At 41.9% G+C, this 20,686-nt stretch overlaps 2 protein-coding genes across 5 annotated transcripts in view; both read right to left on the reverse strand.

Moving 5' to 3' along the window:
* LOC141774305 (gamma-aminobutyric acid receptor subunit pi) overlaps positions 1-20,686 on the reverse strand; it is a 297,207-nt gene that overhangs the window by 134,214 nt on the left and 142,307 nt on the right. The window lies entirely within an intron of this gene.
* Positions 1-20,686, reverse strand: part of adgra1b (adhesion G protein-coupled receptor A1b) — a 189,522-nt gene that overhangs the window by 126,469 nt on the left and 42,367 nt on the right. For 2 of the 3 annotated variants that reach the window (XM_074646867.1, XM_074646866.1), the window contains exons 7-8: positions 17,054-17,267; positions 5,090-5,254 (exon numbers count right to left, since the gene is read on the reverse strand). In XM_074646867.1, the coding sequence (XP_074502968.1) occupies positions 5,090-5,254; positions 17,054-17,267 (379 nt within the window). Of the gene's footprint in view, positions 1-5,089; positions 5,255-17,053; positions 17,268-18,465; positions 19,383-20,686 lie in introns of those variants that run through there. The other variant, XM_074646868.1, reaches the window with a different exon arrangement.

Raw genomic sequence — 20,686 nt, forward strand, 5'->3', positions numbered from 1 at the left:
ACCAGAAATGACAAAAGAGGGTGGAGCTAGAGAGACATTTTTAGTCGACCAAAAATGTTGTAATAAAACTTTCATGAACTGAAAACACACTGTGAAAGAGTAACATTTCTAGGACGAAAACATGGACAACTCCCAGACCGGACAACACCGTGGTAGTGACCTGTCAATCACAAGGTAGACACGCCCTAAAGCACACTCTGCTTTATGGTCCATTTGGCTCTAAATGGGACCATAATTTACTAAATGAACATCATGCTGTATTGAAGAAGACTTAAAACTAGCGATTGAGACCATAAACTCATGTTTACAATGTTTACTGAGGTAATAAATCAAGTGAGAAGTAGGCTCATTTTCTCATAGACTTCTATATAATCAGACTTTTTGCAACCAGAGGAGTCGCCCCCTGCTGGCGTTAGAAAGAATGCACGTTTAAAGCACTTTGGTATTGGCTTCACTTTTCAGACCCCAGAGTTGCCCACTGAACAAAAAACGCTATCTATTTGAATCATGGGAAATATAGCATTCAGTATTATTGAGCTTAACCCATACTACAGCCTAAAAGTCAGGATATCTCCTGACAGTCTCTGCTGTTCAATGTTGACCATTAATCCAATAATTTGTCTCTCACTAGTCCCACATCTTTATGAAAGGGCAATGCTAAATTGCCACAGATGGAACACGACAGAGAAAGATGTATATATGCAGAAGAAACCTGTTCCTTCCTAAAGGGGAAATTCAGCCTAAAAGAGTAATTGCAAGTGTTGTTCATATGGCCATGCAAAGTTCAATGAAGTCTCCTCTGAAGCAAGAAATGAGACTTTGTCAATAGTGTCGGCAAGAGCCAAGTCCTGGAGCTGCTCTACTGACCAACCTGCGATAGGGGCCAGGGTGACTTTACGGGGGAATGGAACATTTTCATTTTCTGGGTAATGCCTGTTAGTGTTTCAATAAAATAAAGCTCATTTGAGTGTAAAAAGTCAGCCAAACATTCACAGTCCACTACATTAGCCTCCATTTCCCAGATAATAAAAGAATTCCAGGTTTCTTGGCACCGTTGTAGATTAAAGGTCTTATTTCTGTGCTTGTGCTGCCTTAGGAAAGAGTTGTTTGTTTTCACACGTATTGATCCATTTGGCTACAATCAGAGGAGAAACATGCGTCTTATGTTTTGCAATTTTCTCCTTAAGGCGGTGTCAAAATCCTACTGCAAAAAAAGTAGCCGGAGTAATGCTCGATGTGGGAACACTTTTGACTTCATCTAAATGAAAATAAAGGAGCGCCGCACTCAGGAGGCAGGTAATCTGTTCTGAGGGTAGAGACCTGCCATGCCGCTGCTCCACACCCCTTTCTCTTTTTTTCCTCTCTCTCCATCCATGTTGTTGCAGCAGCATCAGCAGCAGCAGCTACTTAGTAATAAATGGCGTTAATTTCGCCCCCAACAAAATAGGGGGCTCATTTTCCAGCCCATTACTCCAATGCTGTAGCAGAAAACAAAGCCTCCGTGCTTGCTGCACTGGAAGTGGGCTGTAAAGTACAGCGGCTACAAAGGAGCGTACATGACAACAGCACACCCACGGGGGAGGAGAGGTGGAGCGTGTGAGAGTGCGAGTACGACCACGAGGTTTCAAGGTGGTCACAAGGAGTGGAGGACATGAAAAAGGAGGCTAAATGGAGTATGTGGGGTTTTTGTTCCTCTCTTAACGTGAAACCTGAGTCACATGCTCTTCTTCTCTTTTAATAGTCTTGCTATAAAGCCGAACTATACTGAGCCATAATGTTTGTGGGAGTTTTCACATCACATATTCAATTATTATTAAAATATATGAACTGTCCAGGTTCTACTGTACGTACTCAGTTCGGTTAATGAGCCGCATCTGGAGCGAGGCAGGCCAGGTGTGGCAGTTTTTTGTCAGGTGGAACAAAAAGCAGCACGACACTGGCAAGAAGCAGACTTAATACCTCAACAGCACTGTACATGTAGAGATAATAGCAGAGAGAGTGAGCGCACTGATTACAGTATTCATTTTTAAACAGTAGACTCTGTAATTTACGACAGCGCATTAGAGCCATTGTAGGTAAAAAAATTATAATTAAGGAGCCAGGGAAGGGGGTAATATTCAGAGAAAAAACTCAGAATTTTATGCACCGGCTGGTGGGTGGTGCTTGGTTTCGGCTCGACTGTTTTCAACATGGCGGCCGAGTGAGCAACTTTCTCATTTTACAGATAAACAGTAAACTACAAAATGTTTCTGAAAACATTTGAGGTGAGAAATATTCATTACACTAACAGAATCTTGATTTATTTTTGATCAGCGCTGCCTAGTTTGACAGTTTGATCAAAGTTCACGAATTTCTCGAGCAGTGATTGACAGCTGCTTTGGAGACAGCTCGGCTCTGATTGGTTGTTTTTTGTTCAGGCACGGTGCCATTAGGAGCACAGGAGGAGGCAGAGGAACATGATTTTTTTCACAGATTATCTGTCTAATGCACTACTGTCAGGATATAGTGACAGTTTTATAAAAATTTAAAAAACATTTTTTATCATATTTGCTCAAAGTTACCAACTGCAGCTTTAAAGTCGTACATTTACGAGAAAAAGCTCAGATATTCTCTGAGATTAAAGTGGCAAATTTACAAGAAAAAACGTGCAAATTAGCGAGACAATAAAGTCACAAATTTACGAGAAAAACTCGGAAAACTAGTGGAGTGCAAAACCGTGGATACATATACACGTTTTCTTTCATATTCTTTCTTTGTTCTTTTATGAACATAAGTAAATACTAATATTATTATAGAAGTTACAGGAGAGTTGAGACAAACAACTTCCATCTTTGACTGCAAGAAGGCATGTGTCTTTTATTTCAGCACAACTAACACTAAAAACCAACCGTTGAGAAAACGCTTCTATGAACACACTGCGTTACCATAGTTACACACTGACACTATTAAGGGGCCGTGTCCAACTGTCACTGTGTCAGTGTGAAGGGAAAACAACTCAGAAAAGGCACATACTGTAACCTGACTGCTTGTGTTGAACCACAGATTATGTATAATTATGGCCTTAGAGTCTGCTGGGGAGAGGTACATCTGGAATACTCTGCTTAGTCTGCTGCCTCCACGACCCGCCCTGGATAAACAGATGAGGAAGGATGGATGGATGGATGGATGGATGGATGTGGAATCCGCTACAGTAAAATATATATTTTGTACTCGGCGGCTCACGTTACCGTAGTGTTTAACAGTTTAACGGCATATGTGGTCTGATAAGGCTGATCCAACCTTGTAAAGTGAAGCGATGGGGTTCCTTAACAACAACAAAAACACTATTTATTCATTGACAACGGTTTTACACTCCACTATTAATTTTCACTATTCAAGTTTTTTTCTCGAAATTTTACGACTTTATAATATCCCAAAATGTGTGAGTTTTTTCTTGTTTTTGCCACTTTAATCTCAGAGAATATCCACGTTTTTTCTTTGGAAATTTACTAATTAATCACGGAAATTTCAAGTTTTCCCCCGGGTCTGTAATTATTTTTTTTCACCTACAATGACCCTAATATGTCAACATAGTAATTAGGACTGGTGATAAATTATACTGCAGAGTAGTTCCTTATTTTGCTGGAGACCTCTTGGTACCAGTGATTACTGTCCATTACCACTAATTACACAGAACTAGTTGGTAAAAGGAAACTACACACTTAAGATTCAAAGAAATGGTTTATTTATATAATCTTTTTTTTTTTTTTTACCCAATGCCAGAAAAGTTGTTGTTAAAAGGATGGTTTAACATGTTGGAAATAGGCTTATTCACTTTCTTTCCAAGAGTTGGACAGAAAGATCGATACCACCATGTTAGTATACAGATATGAAGCTACAGCCAGTGGCCCGTTAGCTTAGCTTAATACAAAGACTGGAAAACAGCTAGCCGTGTTCTATCTTAAAGTCACATAATCTACCAAACAACACCAAAAAGGCTCATTAATTAACACAGTATATCTTGTTTGTTTAATTTATACAAAAACAGACATGTAAAAATTAAACATTGTGGTTTTATGGGGAGTTTGTGCCAGACTATTTCTTGGCCGGGTGCAGTGACTTCTGGCACATAAACCCCCATAAAACCAGTTTTACACTTAATACACTTTGTACACATTAAATAAGTGTGATATTACATTAATTAGTGAGCTCTAGAGGTGCTGGTAGGTGGATTTTGTTACCTTTGGACGGAGCCAGGCTAGCTGTTTGCCCGTTTCCAGTCTTTTAGCTAAGTTGCTGGCAGCTTCATACATTATTTACCGTACAGACATGAGAGGGGTTTAAATTTTTTCATCTAACTCTTGCCAAGAAATGAATAAGTGTAATACCCAAAATGTCAAATTATTGCTTTGAAGTGGCAGTAGGCAGTATATTTTTGGCATCATTGGGCAAAAATTCTATAATAACCTTTCAGCATATTGTAATTCAAGTGTTCTGAGGATAACTAGACTTCTGCACCTACTCATGGCTCTGTTCTCAGGCTTTAAAAAATCCTGTGACAGGAGACTTTGACCAATCACAGGTCATTTTAGAGAGACAGCGTTCCTATTGGCTGTGCTCCGGTCATATTCTCATTTTACAGCTAAACCGTGCACTACAAAATGATTCTGAAAACATTTGAGATGAGAAATAGGCATTAACGTAACAGAATACTGATTCATATTTGATCAGCACTGCCAAGTTTGATCGTTTGGTCGGAGTTCGCGAGTGATTGACAGCCGGCTCTCATAGACAGCAGATGGACAGCAGACCTCAGATCAGCTCTGACTGCTTATTGTTTTCCTCCGGTCTGTGAAATCTTGCAGATGCCGTTAGGAGCACCGGAGGACACAGAGGCACATGATTTTTTTCAGGTTACCTGTTTCATGCACTACTGTCACGATATAGCGACCGTTTTATAAAAATAATTTTTTTTTTTAAATCATATTTGCTCCAATCTCGCCTACTTCAGCTTTAAGTCATCTTTATTTCAACATGCTAGAGCTGATCGTGTTACTAGTTGAAGCCTCATGGTTGAACGGCCGTACGTAACTGCTGAGAGGTGACTCACCTGAAGTCCCCCTTGTTGTTGGAGACTCTCTCAGTGGGGCAGTACGGCGCCGACGTCTCCAGGACAACTATCTCCATTTGCTGAGAAGTGTTGCCACGGTTACTGGTCACCAGGCACTCCCAGATGCCAGCGATGCCCACGTCGATGTTGGAGAGGATGACCTCACTGGAGGAGGAGAACAGAGGCGTAAAACTGTGAGTGTGAGCGTGTGGATTACGTGTCTTTGTGTTGGTGAACTTCTCCAAATGTCCTTAAAAGAGTTGGACAAGGTGCTGGATCAGGATTCGTTCTTGTGTTTCAGGGTTAAATGTAGACTGACTGTGTTTGATTTTAGCGTTATATTTTGGATCAGGCTAAGGATTAAAGTTAGTCATGCAGTGGGGAGGGTTAAGGTTAAGGCAACATTTGAATGATTCTGCAGTCAGAGGAAGCTGCTCATCAGGACCACAAAAACGTTTGTGTGCTTCACAAAATCTAATTCATTCAGAGAACCTCGTGCGTGTATGAGTATGCACTGGCTTAAAATGTTGGCCGTGACTTAAGATGATCATTACTCATGCTTATCTTTCCTACTTTGTCACAGCGATTCCTATCTCAATGGAAAATGCCTGATTAAACAAAGGATGGTGAAACAGTGACAAAGAGCCAACGCAGGCCATTTGCCAAGGCGACTAATCTTGAGGATTTTACTCCTTGTGGAAAAAAAAGGATAAAAGCCGATGGAGATTGCTAAGCAATGGGCATTATCACCATGGAAATACTACCTCCTTGAGAAATGCCAACTGTTTAATTTACAAAACATATACACTTTGCTATCTGTGCACTTACAGTGAAGAGCTAAAGCTTTTTTAGTGATTTAATTAAGCCGTGCGTGCATAATACAAGTCACAGTATACCCACTCAACAATACTGTATAAAGTTTTTAAATGCGACTTAGGGAACAATGTTCCACAAACGGGAAAGTAAGACTGTTGACATTAAAACTGATAAGTGAAAGGCCGGACAAGAATCTGCAGTCTTCCAGTAAAGATGATTAGTGGCTGAGCGGCTCTCATGTGGAGAAGCTGTAATCCCAGAAAACGCTGCTCAGAGGATGTGAGAGAAATATTATTCAGAAACATTAAATGCCTTCATTTCGTCGACTTCATTCTCTCTCTCGTTCACCCTTTTCTGTCTCAATATGCATATTACTAGTACAACTATTTTAGACCTCAGCCGGTCCCAGCATGCACTGGGTGAAAGGCAGGGAAACACCCTAGCACATCACATGATTAAAAGCCTTTACACGCCAGGGGAGTGACGAATAAACGCCACAAAAATGTGAAATACTTGCCTGCAAATATTATATGTCTAGGGCTTTTATTGTGAAAGGTAAGAACAGAAGGAGTGGATCTGGTCTGTGCTGCCTTTGTCTGGGTTGAAAGGAGTAATAAAGTTTGCCGTCTTGGTTCGCACAATGGAGCCTCCGTGTTGTTGTTTCATAAATATAGGAACAACTCAACGCGTGATTGGTTGATGCCTTTATTCTCGGTGCCAGAGCTCAGTAAATCAACCTAATTCTGGAAAACAATTACGTTGATTTTTTGCCGCATAAAATATGTGTAAGTACTCATGACAAAAACAACAGTTTGAAAAAATATAAAAACGCCGCCGGTGTGTAACGACCTTAACACATAAACACAAACACATTCACACCTACTGACAATTTAGAGTTTCAAATTCACCTGACCTGCATGTGTTTGGTTAATGGAAGAGAACTAGAGCCCCCAACCCACATGAATATAGGAAGAACACACAAAAAGGGCCAAGTTAAGGTGTTTCAACCTTGGATAGCACATCGAGGTGGAAAGAGGAGTAATGATAGTGAGAGACAAAGTGATTGACTCAAAACATAATATGACTTATAACTGCATTCTGGTCTATTGAGTGCAAAACACTGGCATCTTTGCCTCCTCTACCATGGATTTCTCCCTGTATGAATTTTGATCATCAGTCCCAAACAGTGCATTTAGACGGAGGGCTTTGCTCTTTGATTCGGCCAGAAGCATAAACCTTGCTATAGATGTTTTAGATAGCAAAAAAAAGTTTGACAAAACTCCACTGCAGTTATGTTGTATTATCTTGATGTAATGCCATGTTGAGTGCATTTGGCAAGCTACCCATGACAATAACAAAACTAAAGAGTCAGCAATGGCAACAGCTTTGTGATGATGTGCTTGGATTAAAACAGATTAAAAATGTTGAGCTGATGATGGCGCTAGATGAAAAGTTATTTAATTTCATCCAGTGGGGACCATGAACGTCTGAACCAAATTTAATGGCAATCTATCCAAGAGTTTTTTGAGGGAGCAGAGCAGAAGTAGCTGAGGGAAATGGAGACATTCAGAGAGAGCTTCACCATCAAGGCTGCCTATGATGTCTTGCCATCTCCCAAGAATCTCAGCCAGTGGTACGGAGAAGACCCCATATGCTCCCTCTGCCCTACACCAGCAACACTAAAACATGTCCTAGTGGACTGTAATTCCACCTGGTGGCACAACCAGGTGCTACGGTGTCTTGCAGCAGAGCTGGAAAGTCAACGGATGAGCGCCAATGCCCTTACCTCCTTTTATCCTGCTGTCTGACAACAGAATTTGTCCGGGAAGGTGAGGGTCAAGCCACACTTGTCAGATCAAGGCCAGATACTGGGCAGTTGGGCGGGGCACGCGACTGGAAGATGGTGGCAGATTTAGTCAAGAGGCTCTGCTTCCCAGCTGAGATCACATCAATCAACCTCAGACCAGACCTTGTGCCATCTCGTCTGAATCATTGAGCTCAGGAGGATGCAGTGGAGGAGCCCTTAGAGCGCAAGAAACTGAGGCACACTGAGCTTGCAGCCGACGCTCAACAATGTGGCTGGAAAGCAAAGGTCTGACTGATTGAGGTCGGCTGCAGAGGGTTCATAGCCACATCAACATCAAGGCTATCAGTGAAACATTGTGGAAAAAGGGCGCCCACTTGATAACCCAGATGCCATCGCTCACTTGACCCCCATACTGAGTCTAGGCAGCAACTTAAGGGATACCAAGTAGTCCTATAGAACAGATCTGAGATATTTCAGTCTGGACCAAAGTGCCGGAGCGAAAGAGTGACATTACATAATGCTAAAGTGGCTAAAAATTAGAATATACTGTTATGATCAACATTTCCATGTTACGTTACGGTCCTTTCAGGGCTATCAGTCTAAGTGGAAGTGAGTGAAATAACTACTGTAGTTAAGTAATCACTGAGTTCCTGAATGACTTTATAAATCTAATCCTTAGGCACTTAAATAATACACTGCTAAATATCAAGTTCCAGAAATACAACAACCAATTTAAAAGCATTTATGAAGGGTAGGATTTATTTCTCTTTTGATTAATTAAGATAGAATTAAGGGTAAATTGGTAAAAAGTCTGATATGTGTTCAGTATGGAGCTGCAACGATTAACCGACTAATTGATTCGTTGTCAACTATTAAATCAATTTCCAACTATTTTGATAATCGGTTTGAGTAATAAGATAAAAAGTCTAATTTTTCTGATTCCAGCTTCTTAAATGTGAATATGTTCTGGTTTTGACTCCTCCATGAGAGTAAACTGAATGTCTTTGAGTTGTGGACAAAACAAGACATTTGAGGACGTCATCTTGGGCTTTGGGAAACACTAAACCAAACATCTAATTGATTAATCAAGAAAATAATCAACAGATTAATCGACAATGAAAATAAGCGTTAGTTGCAGCCCTAGTTCAGTGTATGACGCAAAATACTATACGCAAAATACAAATGAAAAGTAAATTCAACAGTTTCATGTATTTTGTCAGTCAAATGCTTTCAGTCTATACCAAAGTACCAAATAAGCTCTAGTGCTTTTACTAGAGAGGCAACCTGTGTGTACCTCCAAACTTCCAAATGAAATCACATTTTGCTCAGGAGTGAACTCGTCCCCACTGCTGTTTGTTTTGTCAGAGAAGACAACAAGAGGAAATCAGAGAGTGCGTACCCTAACATACCTTGCACCGAACGGACCTGTGACTTTGCTCCAATGACTTTCTGTTGGCGACTTATGAAAATGAATAAAATAAGTCCTGATTTCATCTGCTGTGTTCCACTAAAGCTCTCTTTTCTGATTGCTTTTCTAAAAGGCCCTAAATCTGATTTGAACGCTTGACTGAGATGATGACATTCTGGGTTAGAGAACAAGTGTGTGTGTGTGTGGTGTGTGTGTGTGTGACTGTCTGTGAATACATGTGAGGGGTTTTGCATGTGTGTAAGTACATTTTCAGGTGTTCAAAAAAAAGCACTTCTTTAGCTAGTTTAGAAGGATTTTTTGCACCAATCATTTAATAGTTTGGACAGGAGCTTTTAGAAGTATTGTCATTAAGACAGATTTCTACAAACTTGTGACACACTGTAAGAATCTTACTGTAGAAATGAGTCATTCTCCAACTCCCTAACGCTTACCTCTCTTTCACATGCTTATTCTGCCTCACACACAATATTCAATCTCTCTCTCTCTCTCTTTCTCCACCTCCCTCTTTAAAACAACATCCTCCCTCTTCCGTAAGTGTTGATGTGCTTTAAATTGAAACCCTCTGGGCTCAGTCCAGCTATCAGCCTGTCTGTGCAACAGTCATATAACGAACCACAATGAGGACATATGCTGTCTGAAAACCTAATCTAAACAGATAATATGGATGACATATTGGACTCTATCAGACTCTATTATTACATGGGGATGGCAGTAATTCATAGAACACCCCTCAAAACTGATTTTCATTGTCACACAGGATAATGAAATTGGAAGGAAACACCAGTTTATGTCCATGTTACAAATACTGTATATAAAGCCAAGATTTTCCACTTATTGATTTAGCAATGTGGGACTTGAGGGATTTCAGCATTCGAGACATTCCTCTACAGACTCCACTAGATTGAAAACAAAAAGAGAAGATCATTTGCAGAGGATTATTAGTGGAAATCTGTTTTCACCCAAAGAAATGTGAGTATAAGTGGAGTCTCTGGTGGGGATAGATGGAGCTATAACCCCACCAAGAATTACAATAACCCCACCGTAACCCCACCAGTAAATTATCAAACGATTGCCATACAGAATGCTGCCCAATTTCTTTTTATCTGGCTGCTGTTTCTCTTTTCTCCGGATCATTTGGTCCAATATCGCCCCAAATTTCCTTTGTAACCTTCTATGTCAAACTAATCGGGGACCCACTCATAGATAAACTAGTGTTACCAACAGTGTTGTAGTGAAGACCAACTAAACCGAGTCATGACCAAGACCAGAGCGTATCAAGACCGAGACAAGACCAAGACTTTGAGGGTTTGAGACCAAGTCAAGACCAAGACCAAGGCAGGGCAATACCGAGTCAAGACCTAGACCAGACCAGTACGAGTCCCACACGGCATGACACACTTACAATAAAATGTGAAACATGCAAACCATAGACACTCCTCAAAATGATCTGAAAGATGCACATTCCGATAAAAACACCCACAGAAAACACTCCTCATTCACCTGTTTTTTTGCCATATTTATTCATGTTTTCCATGAGCAATCACAGTAATGATATTAACAAATAAATCAGACAATGGGTCAGACAAAGGTCTTGACCGGTCTTGAAATAAAATCCTCTTTGTCTGAGACCAAGACAAGACTGAGTAAAAATGCAGTCAATTCTGAGACGAGACCTTCACAAGACTGATCTTGAGGTCTACAACACTAGCTACAGTACCAAAACTCCACAGACAGGTCACCTTAAAGTAAACTGCTATTCACTTTGCATTGGTATCCAAGCCTCATACTGCAAAGGCATTGCTTCATCATCAAACAACCTTGTTGAGGTACCAGAAGCTGGTGAAAATGAGAGAGTGGAGGCAGGCAGGCATCGAGAGACAAACTTAGAATGGGAGAGACCACCTGTGACATGCTGCAGTAACGTTAGCGTTGTTAGAGGGGGATGCTGATTGGAGCTGGTATGAGCAGGACTCATGGCTCAAATATCCTGTCACAAACGATGCATCTTTTTGTGAGCATTTACTACAGTAAGGTATCCATCTGTGTTGCTTGAGCATCTGCCTGCTTTCTGTCTGCACTTGTGAGTGTTTTGGCACATTTGCTGATGAACTCTGATTTCCTTCCAAATAACCAAAGGTCCCCAGGTGTGTAAATGGGTTTTGTGATTATTATTTATTTTGTTAAATTAAAGGGGCTTGGTTTGGGCAGGACATTTTGTACAACAGTTGAAGCGTCGTTAAACAGCTAATTTATTAATCTTTAGGAGAATGTTCACATAATAAATTATGACCGGAACAATAGGTGTCCTTGTCCAGTACATAAAACAAAAGAGATTAATTTGAATTTTTTATGGTGATGATTATGATGCTGATGTTGGTGTGGTTGGTGGTTAGCATGTGTGCTTGCAACTGTGTGATTACATGCATGCAGGCGTGTATGACAGAGCTGCTGCACTTGTCCTCTCTCACCATGAACAGTCTGCAGAGGGGACGGTTACATCATCGCTGAACATGGGCCAACTGTCTGAATGCTGGGAAATACACAGGGAAATACCGTCCCCCCCACCCCAACACACACACACACACACACACACCCAAAGGCCCACCACTCCTCTCCCTCGCTGACTCCCACCACCTGCCTCATAGAGGAAAACTTCACTACTGAAAGCGAATTCTGCTGCAGCCTGATCACAAACACCTCTGGTGAACTGCTGCACCCAGACAAAACAAGGAGCGCACAGGAAACCATCCAACAGCCAGTCCAGTTTACAGGAAAAGGTCACCCTCACATAATAAACATGTGAGGAAACAGCTCCGGTATGTGAAAAGCAGTAGGGCAGGGGCAACACATGAGCCATACACAAAGCACTGACCTACATCCACGTCAACACTGCGCCATTGTGGAGCAGCTCCCCAAGGACTCATTAGGAACATGTATGCTCGCACGCTGATATTTAACAATTTGTTTACATAATGTTGCTTTCAAGGCTTTAAACTTTCGATCTGTCGCCTCTACCCGACAAACGTTCCAAAGCTGGGACGTTTTCATGCAAGCTCGCTGATCACAGTTGGTGAATTTGTGTTTTATCACAGCGTGCGAAGAGGACGGTACATTTTGAACCTACGCCTCGACTGTTGCGGAGTTAACATTATTATTATTATTATTAGGAATGTCTCGATACCAGAAATCTAGTAGTCGATACCAATACCAGTGAATTTCCACGATTCTCGATACCAATTCAATACCACGGTAAAAAAAACAACAACAACAACAACAATAAATCCCCTGTATTCAACACGTACTCTCAATCGATAGTCAGACGAGGGACGCTACATACTGACCGTGAACGCATCATGTCCATCAGCTCAGAGTAGTAGGAGCAGGAGGCAAAGGATTTATTGTCGAAGCGAAAAGCAAACGCACCTATTTGGCAATATTTCACGTTTAATCCCAATGCTATAAGGGAACCATAACATTAATGAGGTAATCGCCGTGAGGTGGATGGAGCCGTCACAGCCGGTGTGCACGGAGCAGCGGCGCCAGGTAGACGCCCGCAGCGGAGCCCCGCAGCAAAAGTGCTACCGGAGAGGCCAGACACACCGCCACCCGACAGTGAAGATCAGAGTCAGCGCTCTGCACATGTTGACCGTAATCTTTTCTTGTAAAATGTCCGGTGTAATCGGTGACACCGGTGTTGTCACAAGTTTATTAACCGTTGGGAAAGTTTTCCTCACCGTCACATCCCTACCAACGACCATTACAGGCATCGTACGGTACCGTTGTTAGTGTAGAAAACGAGTACCGTCACTCGGTTCTCGTGACATCCCTAATTGTTATTATAGTATTACAAGAGGAGTAATACACTCTGCATGTAAACATACATACAAGTTCAATATGCACACAGATATACACACATAGATAGGGGCATAATTCACTCTGATATAATGAACATACTATTCCCGTTGGAGCAACATCCATATCAAATTATCTCCTCGTCTTAACTCATAACTCTACACAGTACATAATGTCGACTGTTAATCATTTATATTTCATCCACATTTACCCTTCATCCAATGAAACTAAGAGCTTTCATTTTTCTTTATTGACTGAAACTGACAAGCAGTAAAAGGGATGAGCCCCGAGGTAAAATTGTATATATGTGAGCAATTTGGTCTCCTAGCAACTGATGCTGGACATAAGCTTGTAAACAGACAACGCTAAATTCAAGACAGAAAAATTAGGAAAAACAACAAAAAGTGCAACAGAGGCAGGGATTTAAAAGAAAACACAGAAGAATGCAACAACAGAGGAAAGAGATGTGGGTATAATTTAAAGAAAGTTTAGAGGAAAACACAAAAACAAGAAAGAGAGCTTTGGAGAGAGATCACCAGCAGAGACACGGAAGGAAGAGACTTTTTCCTTTGCCTTCAGTAATATTTCCAAACCAGGTTCTTCATTTTGTGCAAGATTAGCCTGATTAAAAATGGAGAGGATTAAGTAAGATACATCCAAAGTGTCTGCCGTAGCTTGCTACAGGGCTCTAAAATGTTTGATTAATGAAACATGAATCACAGGCTGGTCCCACTGCTGCCGCTAGCATAGCTAATACTGGGAGTTTTGGCTTGACACCATTACTCAGCAGGAGTCTGGCCCGCATCGCAGAGCCATCAGGCCTCATGGGGCCGGCTTTTTTGCTGCTGCTCACTGTGAGCAATGTAAACGGATCAGCTTATCGGCCCACCTGCGCCAGCGAATGAGAGGCTATAATGACACGGCACAGTGTGAAAGTGGGAGGGAGCGGGGAAGACAACAAATACAAAAACGACAACCAAACGGAGAGCATATTTCACAGCATCATGCCTGTTTCAGTAAGCAAACATCATGTGATGTTTTGACTGTCTACACTGGCTGTTGGCCGGATGCAGCCTAAAGCAGGATGAGCAGAATTTAGCTGAGAAAATAGCCCGCAAAACATTTTGGGTTCACCTTCAAAGAGGTCACTTCACTGAGGCTTTGGCATCTCCGCTCGCGTTGCTGCAACACTGTGCGACAAATCCAGACGAGGGCTTTAAGCCACGCGCTAAATCCTGTGTATTCAGTCTTTCCTCTCCGGTGGGGCTTGCAGGGCGAGGCTGACTGACTCAGAGGACATTTATCCAAGGTGAACGACATCAACGCTGGGCTGTAATGACTAATATATTGTCCGCTGTGGCTAAACGAGCACTGACGGCGTCTGGCATGTCAAAGGGCAAAACATTAGTTGAGGATTTTTTAGTGCCGGAGCAGTGAAATCACAGGATTTTAATTCCCCCCACACGTCTCTGTCAACACTGCAATTTAAGACAGAGCTCAGGGCGAAGGGTGAAGTTCAGCACAGGCATAGCAGATTGTTTTTGTTGGATCAAACTCTGTTACACACTCATCAGCTATGGAAATGATGTCTGCAGGTTTTCTATAGGAGGGAGACATTTTAGGTGCCAAGATCAACATGACCCAAATGGGTTCCACTTGAGGAGGGGGAAATTGCATTATTTGTGTATAAAAGAGGAGAGCATGTGGTTAATTGCAAGCGGGGCGCTAATCAGAAAGTGAGCAATGAGAAATCCATCACGTTCCATCGGGACACTGAGCTGGAAAGTAGGGTCAAGATTGTGGGCGGCTCGTTTTTGAGTAGCGGGAGAGATGGTGAGCAGTACAGTTTGTGCTGATGGGACAGGAGAAGCGGAGGGCTGGAAAAGGAGCTGACAGAATAATTTATACATACAGATCTTGGTCTGAATCAACTGCATATAAGGTGTATAGACTCCATAACCTCACTTATTATTATATCACTGGTTATAATAACCAAGGTTACCTGTAGAGAGTAGGTTTTATACTGGTTTTAGACCTGCTTTGTTTACATTCAGTGTCATTGCAATGTAAAAGTAATAGACATGTAGTGTGAAAGTGTCAAACATTTATATACATTTAATTATTATCTGTGTTATCTGGGGGAGAGAACGGCTTCTCTATAGATTACTTTATTTATCCGTTAACCATTGTATGTTGTACAACAATGGTACTGTTCCTTCATAAGCCGCCACAAACAAAACACTGTGTTAGCGCATTTCTGTGTACCACCAGACTGTAGTCGGTTTAAGGTAAAGAAGAAAAAAGGCACATTGTGCCGGTTAATGACAACGGACAACCTGCCCTCTAAATACGCCTGTAGTGAGGAGCAACGTGTGGCAAACTATGCTGAAGATGGTATACTGGTACGTGTCTGACTTCCTTACGTGCTCTTCTTGTTTTGTTTGGGCTTCGTCTGAGATTCGTCATGTTGTGCCCTCTGGAAGCAAAACAGCTGTTTGCTCCAGCTCCGCTTCGGCTCCTACATGCAAGGAACATAAAGCGTCGTCCAAATGACATACATATTGCCGTATCACAGTTTGGCCGCTGTTTTTTCGACATCACAGTAGAAACGATATACAAAAAAATATAAACAATATATATTTTTGTATCGTTTGACGATATATACCGTCAGATCGCCGAGCCCTAGTGTACGCTGAAAAAAAATCCGGTGTTATACACAGCCCTGGCTCTGTAAATGTCATGGTAAAATGACGGTGCCAGGTTGCCCCAAGTGATTACATTACAGCCTGTTAAGCGGCTGCACCGTACTCCCTCAATACTGGACCAATTTGTCCCTATACGTCACTTAGACACAAAAACATGGGAAAATAGGGTTGAAAAATACCACAGTTACCTTTTTAAGTATAGTACTTCAGTCTCCACCACATGTGATAATAGTAGGGAATGAGTAGTGACTGACAAGTATTGCATTGACCCCCCTATTGATGAATATCTCAATAAAAATAAACTGCCAAGACACATCACGACTGAGACACTGAAACCTCACTAAAAGATCTCTCTCTGCCCTGTAATCCAATTATTCAAGGCAGTGCTTTCACCACAGGGATCACTGAGAATGTCAAACAGTGAGCTGGAACATAATGAAAAGAAAAAATATTGATATCTGCGGCGTTTGCAGTCGGGGGAATGCTATACCTTCCCAGAAATGGAGCGGAAAAGTAGCTGGCATTCTTGTTGCCAAATAAACCGCACAACAAGAGGCGTTCTGGCCCTGTTGACACAGGGATACATATTTCTGTCAGCGCTCCATCAATATTTATGTTAGAGAGGCCGAGTCAGAGCAGGCAGCAGTTAAACTAATCAGCAGCAATGTGCTCCTGCGTCTGAGCCCTGTTGCCACAGTGTTATGTCAAATGCACTTACTATAACGCACACACACACACACGCTGCAGACCACCAAAAAAAAACAAAGACAGGAAGAGGATGGAGGCTTGCGGCAACGTCTTCTATCAAAAAAAAATGGGCGAAACCAATGTTGCCAGTCTATTTTATCACCGCAATTATGATTCAGCATCTGTTCCTCTTAGCGTGTGATCAGCTAGCGTCGGCGCTGGGGGAGCGCCTAACCTCTAGAGACGGGCCGCAGATTGCTCTGAGGTGTTGGCGCGCTGCCAAGCCAATTCTGTCCTGTCCTTTCAGATCCTTATCAAGGGCGCCAATAACAAAAGGTAAATCACAGCTCCTATGGGTGAGTGAGAGATAGAGAGAGGGACGTCGCTGTGTGTATATATATGTTACGTCTGTGTCTGTGTGTGACTTGCAGTGCAACATCTGTGATCTACGTTGCTTGCAAGCGCACATGTGTGTGTTTCTCTATGTAACATGACGAGAATGTTTATGCAGCAGATTATTTGAATGCATATTTTGACTTTATCTGCATTGGTGGACTTGGAAGTGTGTGTGTGTGTGTCAGTCAAACAGACCAGTTGACAGCTAATCAGCTCTCCGCTCACATTCCCCCATCCATCCTCCCTCCTCCCCTCTCCTTTTGAGTGTATACCTGGTGAGCAGGCAGCAGTCGTGAAGCAGAGTTTCCTCCACGTCCACGCCCTGGTCCTCCTGCGTGGTCACGACGCGGCCGTTGTGACGCCACCGCAGCTCCACCGAGGGGTCCAGGTAGGAGGCGGTGCACTGCAGGGGAAGACGGTCTCCGTGAAAAACCAGTTGTCTCTGGGAGGGGATGAGCTGGAAGAGGGGCATCTCCAGAGGTCCATCTGGAGGACGAGGAGAGGATAAAAACAGGAAGGTCAGCTTGTAAACCTTCCCTTCCCCCTTTACAGAGGAGGGAAGGTAAAGGAAAGAGAGATGGAGGTCGCTCTTCAATCCTTGGGAGAAAAAAGATGGAGGCAGAATGGAGGTTTTAGTGGATTTGCGTTGAATGGGATTCTTGCAAGTGTTTAAATCTCATATGAACCCTGCACACACGACATTCTTACCCCATGCATCTACAAACACAAACACATATGCATGTCCCCAAAAATATCGTCAACACACACACATTCTGTCAAGGTCACACTCCTCCCCCCGTCGTTCCCACATGTTGTTGCTGTTGCTGTGCGAGATGAACGGCGGCTGATAAAGAAGAACAGCCTTGAGCGCTCCCCTGGACTCTCCTTGACTCCTTACATGTTCACAATGGGAGCCTGTCGCAACACCAGTGATAGGATTACTTACCCAGCAGCTGGCTAAGTCCTCGAGCCTTTTTTTTGCCAGAGAATAAGGCTACGATAAGGAGGAGATTAGAAGACAGGGGGGAGAGTGTTTAGTCCGGTGGCAGAATATGGGAGGGGGTTTAATTTTTTTAAATGAAAATCCCTCAGGACCTGATTGATTTAATCATGCTGCAGATGTAGAACATATAAGACAATGTCTGTAATCATGATGAACCAATCAGTGTTGGCTGGTTTGGTGAGTATAGATTTCGCCATGTACTTTTTTTTTTAATCCAGGATTAGGCCAGTTCCCTGCCAGCTCACTGTACCACCTCGGGAATTCTTTTCCGGAGCGCGTTCGTTCATACAAGACATTTCCTTGGACACGCTCCAAAAAGCAGCGTAAGCAAGCGCTTTGCCTTCGCTTGTATTCCAATCAATTGTGGATGTTGCTGCTGACAGGCAATTCGATATATGGGTCATAAAGTCTTTTGTTGCTCCATGCATTGGTTTGGAAAAAAAAAAAAGATCCATGTCAGGTGATGTGGCGGAATGTCTCCAGCCCACAACTTAACATGCCCCTCGAGTAGAAAAGAGTAGCGAGCATGACTGTTTATGGTAATACATAACCCCGCTAAGCAACCGCGGCTGGTAACACATGCAGAGCTTTGACCTCAATTTTCTACACAAGTAATTCATAATCATAGGTGCATAATCAAAAGTGCCATGCGTTTCGAGAGTAACATTAAAAAGCTGTCACCAATATTGGATCTTCCATGATGACATCTCTGTGTAATTACTCGAGCTGACCCTGTTAGAGTGCTGAGGCTCTCTGATGGTCTTCAGCAGCAGTAGCGGAGGCTTTGTTATCTCCTGCGGGTGTGACACGCAGCAGAAACAGCATGGGGGCCGCTGACTGTTGACTTGGCTGATGCTGATACTGTTGAAACAACGCTTTGAGCCAAGGATCAGAGTGTGGCTGCCTGCCTTCGGCCGTTGGACACTGCCAGAGCAAAATGCAATTATTGGTTGTGTGTGTGTGTGTGTGTAGGAGGAGAGGAAGAGAGATGGAGACAGGGAGAGGTATAATGATATGTATGCATATACTGTATGTGTGAGTACATTAGCAGTGTAGCTCAGCATGTGGTTAGAACATTGATGCACCCTGCCTGGAGCCTGGAGCGTGCCAGCACAATAACTACAGACGTTTATAGTGTTTAATCAATTAGCAGATTCCTTAAAATCCTCTAATGTTCGATGAAATAAAAATCTATTTAGATACTATTTATCGGTTCAAACTGCCTTCACACTGCATGCATGTAATGCAATGCATGTTTATCTCATTGATAGCAACCTCACAGTTTACTGTTTGCTCTCTTCACACCGCATCAGAGCACCGTTGAGTTACCGCTGATGCAACTGGAGCATCCAGCTGCTGCTGCTTCACATTAAACAGCTTTTATTGTGAAGCAGCCACAGGAAACGTAGTGTGTTTGTTACCGCGGTTAGCACTGACCGCGATCGTTCATCAAAAATGTGTCTGCAAAATAACACAACGGTCATTTTTAATTTTAATATCGTTATCTCGAGATCACAAGTTAATTATATAGTTAACTCGAGAAAACAAGCTTTGTTATGTTGAGATGGAGTTAATAGGAAGGAGTTAATTATCTTCTTAAAAATTGCAAATACATATATTTGTATTACATTTATTCAAAACAAGAAATATTTGTGTGAGCATCAGAAATGTATTTGTGAACCTTATTTTTTTTATATATGGATTTTTTTTACATTTATATACAACGATAACTATTTTTGTGTGCACTGAAAAATATTTTTGTGGAGTCATTTATGTATAAATCACAAAATACATTTGTGAATCCTTCTGTGTGTATTCATTAATATTGAGACTCCATAATTAACATAATTAACTTTGATCTCGAGATATCGGCATTAAAAAATAGTTTGAATCATGTGCGTTTAGGGCTTCTGTAGATTACAACGTTACATTTGCCAAGCAATAACTCCACGTCTCTTTTCTTTCTTTAAATGATGAATTGAATTGAATTTTAAAATGGTATCACAATAAATGTTTTAAAGACTTTTTACTTTTTACTTAATTGTACTCTTATCATACTCCACACATACTCATCTTCATTTGTTTCCTGCTTTCAGCGGGAATCATGTGTGGGGTGAAGACATTCCGAGCTCCTGCTGCTGCATCATTTAAATATAAATTAAACTCATCAATTTGTAAAAGCATTTTAAATCTACCACTTTATTAATCAAAAGTAATAATAAAAGTCTATAATTATTCACACGCTGTCACACACCAGGCTCCGTATCTCTCTGCATTACAGTTATTATGGTAATTGTCATGATTTTGAACTTTTCTAACAATAAAGTTTGTTTTTTTTATATAAAAATGATGTATGGTATGGATAAAAAGCTTTCCTTGTTTATTCACATAACAAAATGTTTAACTTTTCATTTTGATTTTGGTCCATACAGAAACAGTTTTGAAAATAAAACAGCAGACATTCTCACTTCATTATCTTTTTCTCAAAGCAACTGATTTTTTTAAAAAGGTGTGTGACTGAACTTCAAAGACTCCTATGACAGACTACGTTAAGACATATTTCATGATATTTTCATATCATTAAATCATTAGAGGCACACCACAGGCTAAAAGACATGGGCCTGCATGTGAAATCTAATTTAATGACACGATGCCCATAAAGGGCAGTTGCGCTGCTGTGTCATCATGCAATAAACACTGCTATAGAGAGCAGAGGCTTGTCCTTCAGAGCATAACATGCCATGTTAACTCCGGACTTTACGTCTGTGCTGTGGCTCTCCTCCCAGCAGTGTTAAAGAACCAGAGGGCCGTGGCTAGATGAGTTAAACAGACGCCTGCCCTGACCTCAACACAGGAAGCACCTGATCCTGGCAGGAAGCTGCACGCGCCCCTCCGTTCCCCC

Source organism: Sebastes fasciatus, chromosome 9 (genome assembly GCF_043250625.1).
Source record: "Sebastes fasciatus isolate fSebFas1 chromosome 9, fSebFas1.pri, whole genome shotgun sequence".
Taxonomy (NCBI): Eukaryota; Metazoa; Chordata; class Actinopteri; order Perciformes; family Sebastidae; genus Sebastes; species Sebastes fasciatus.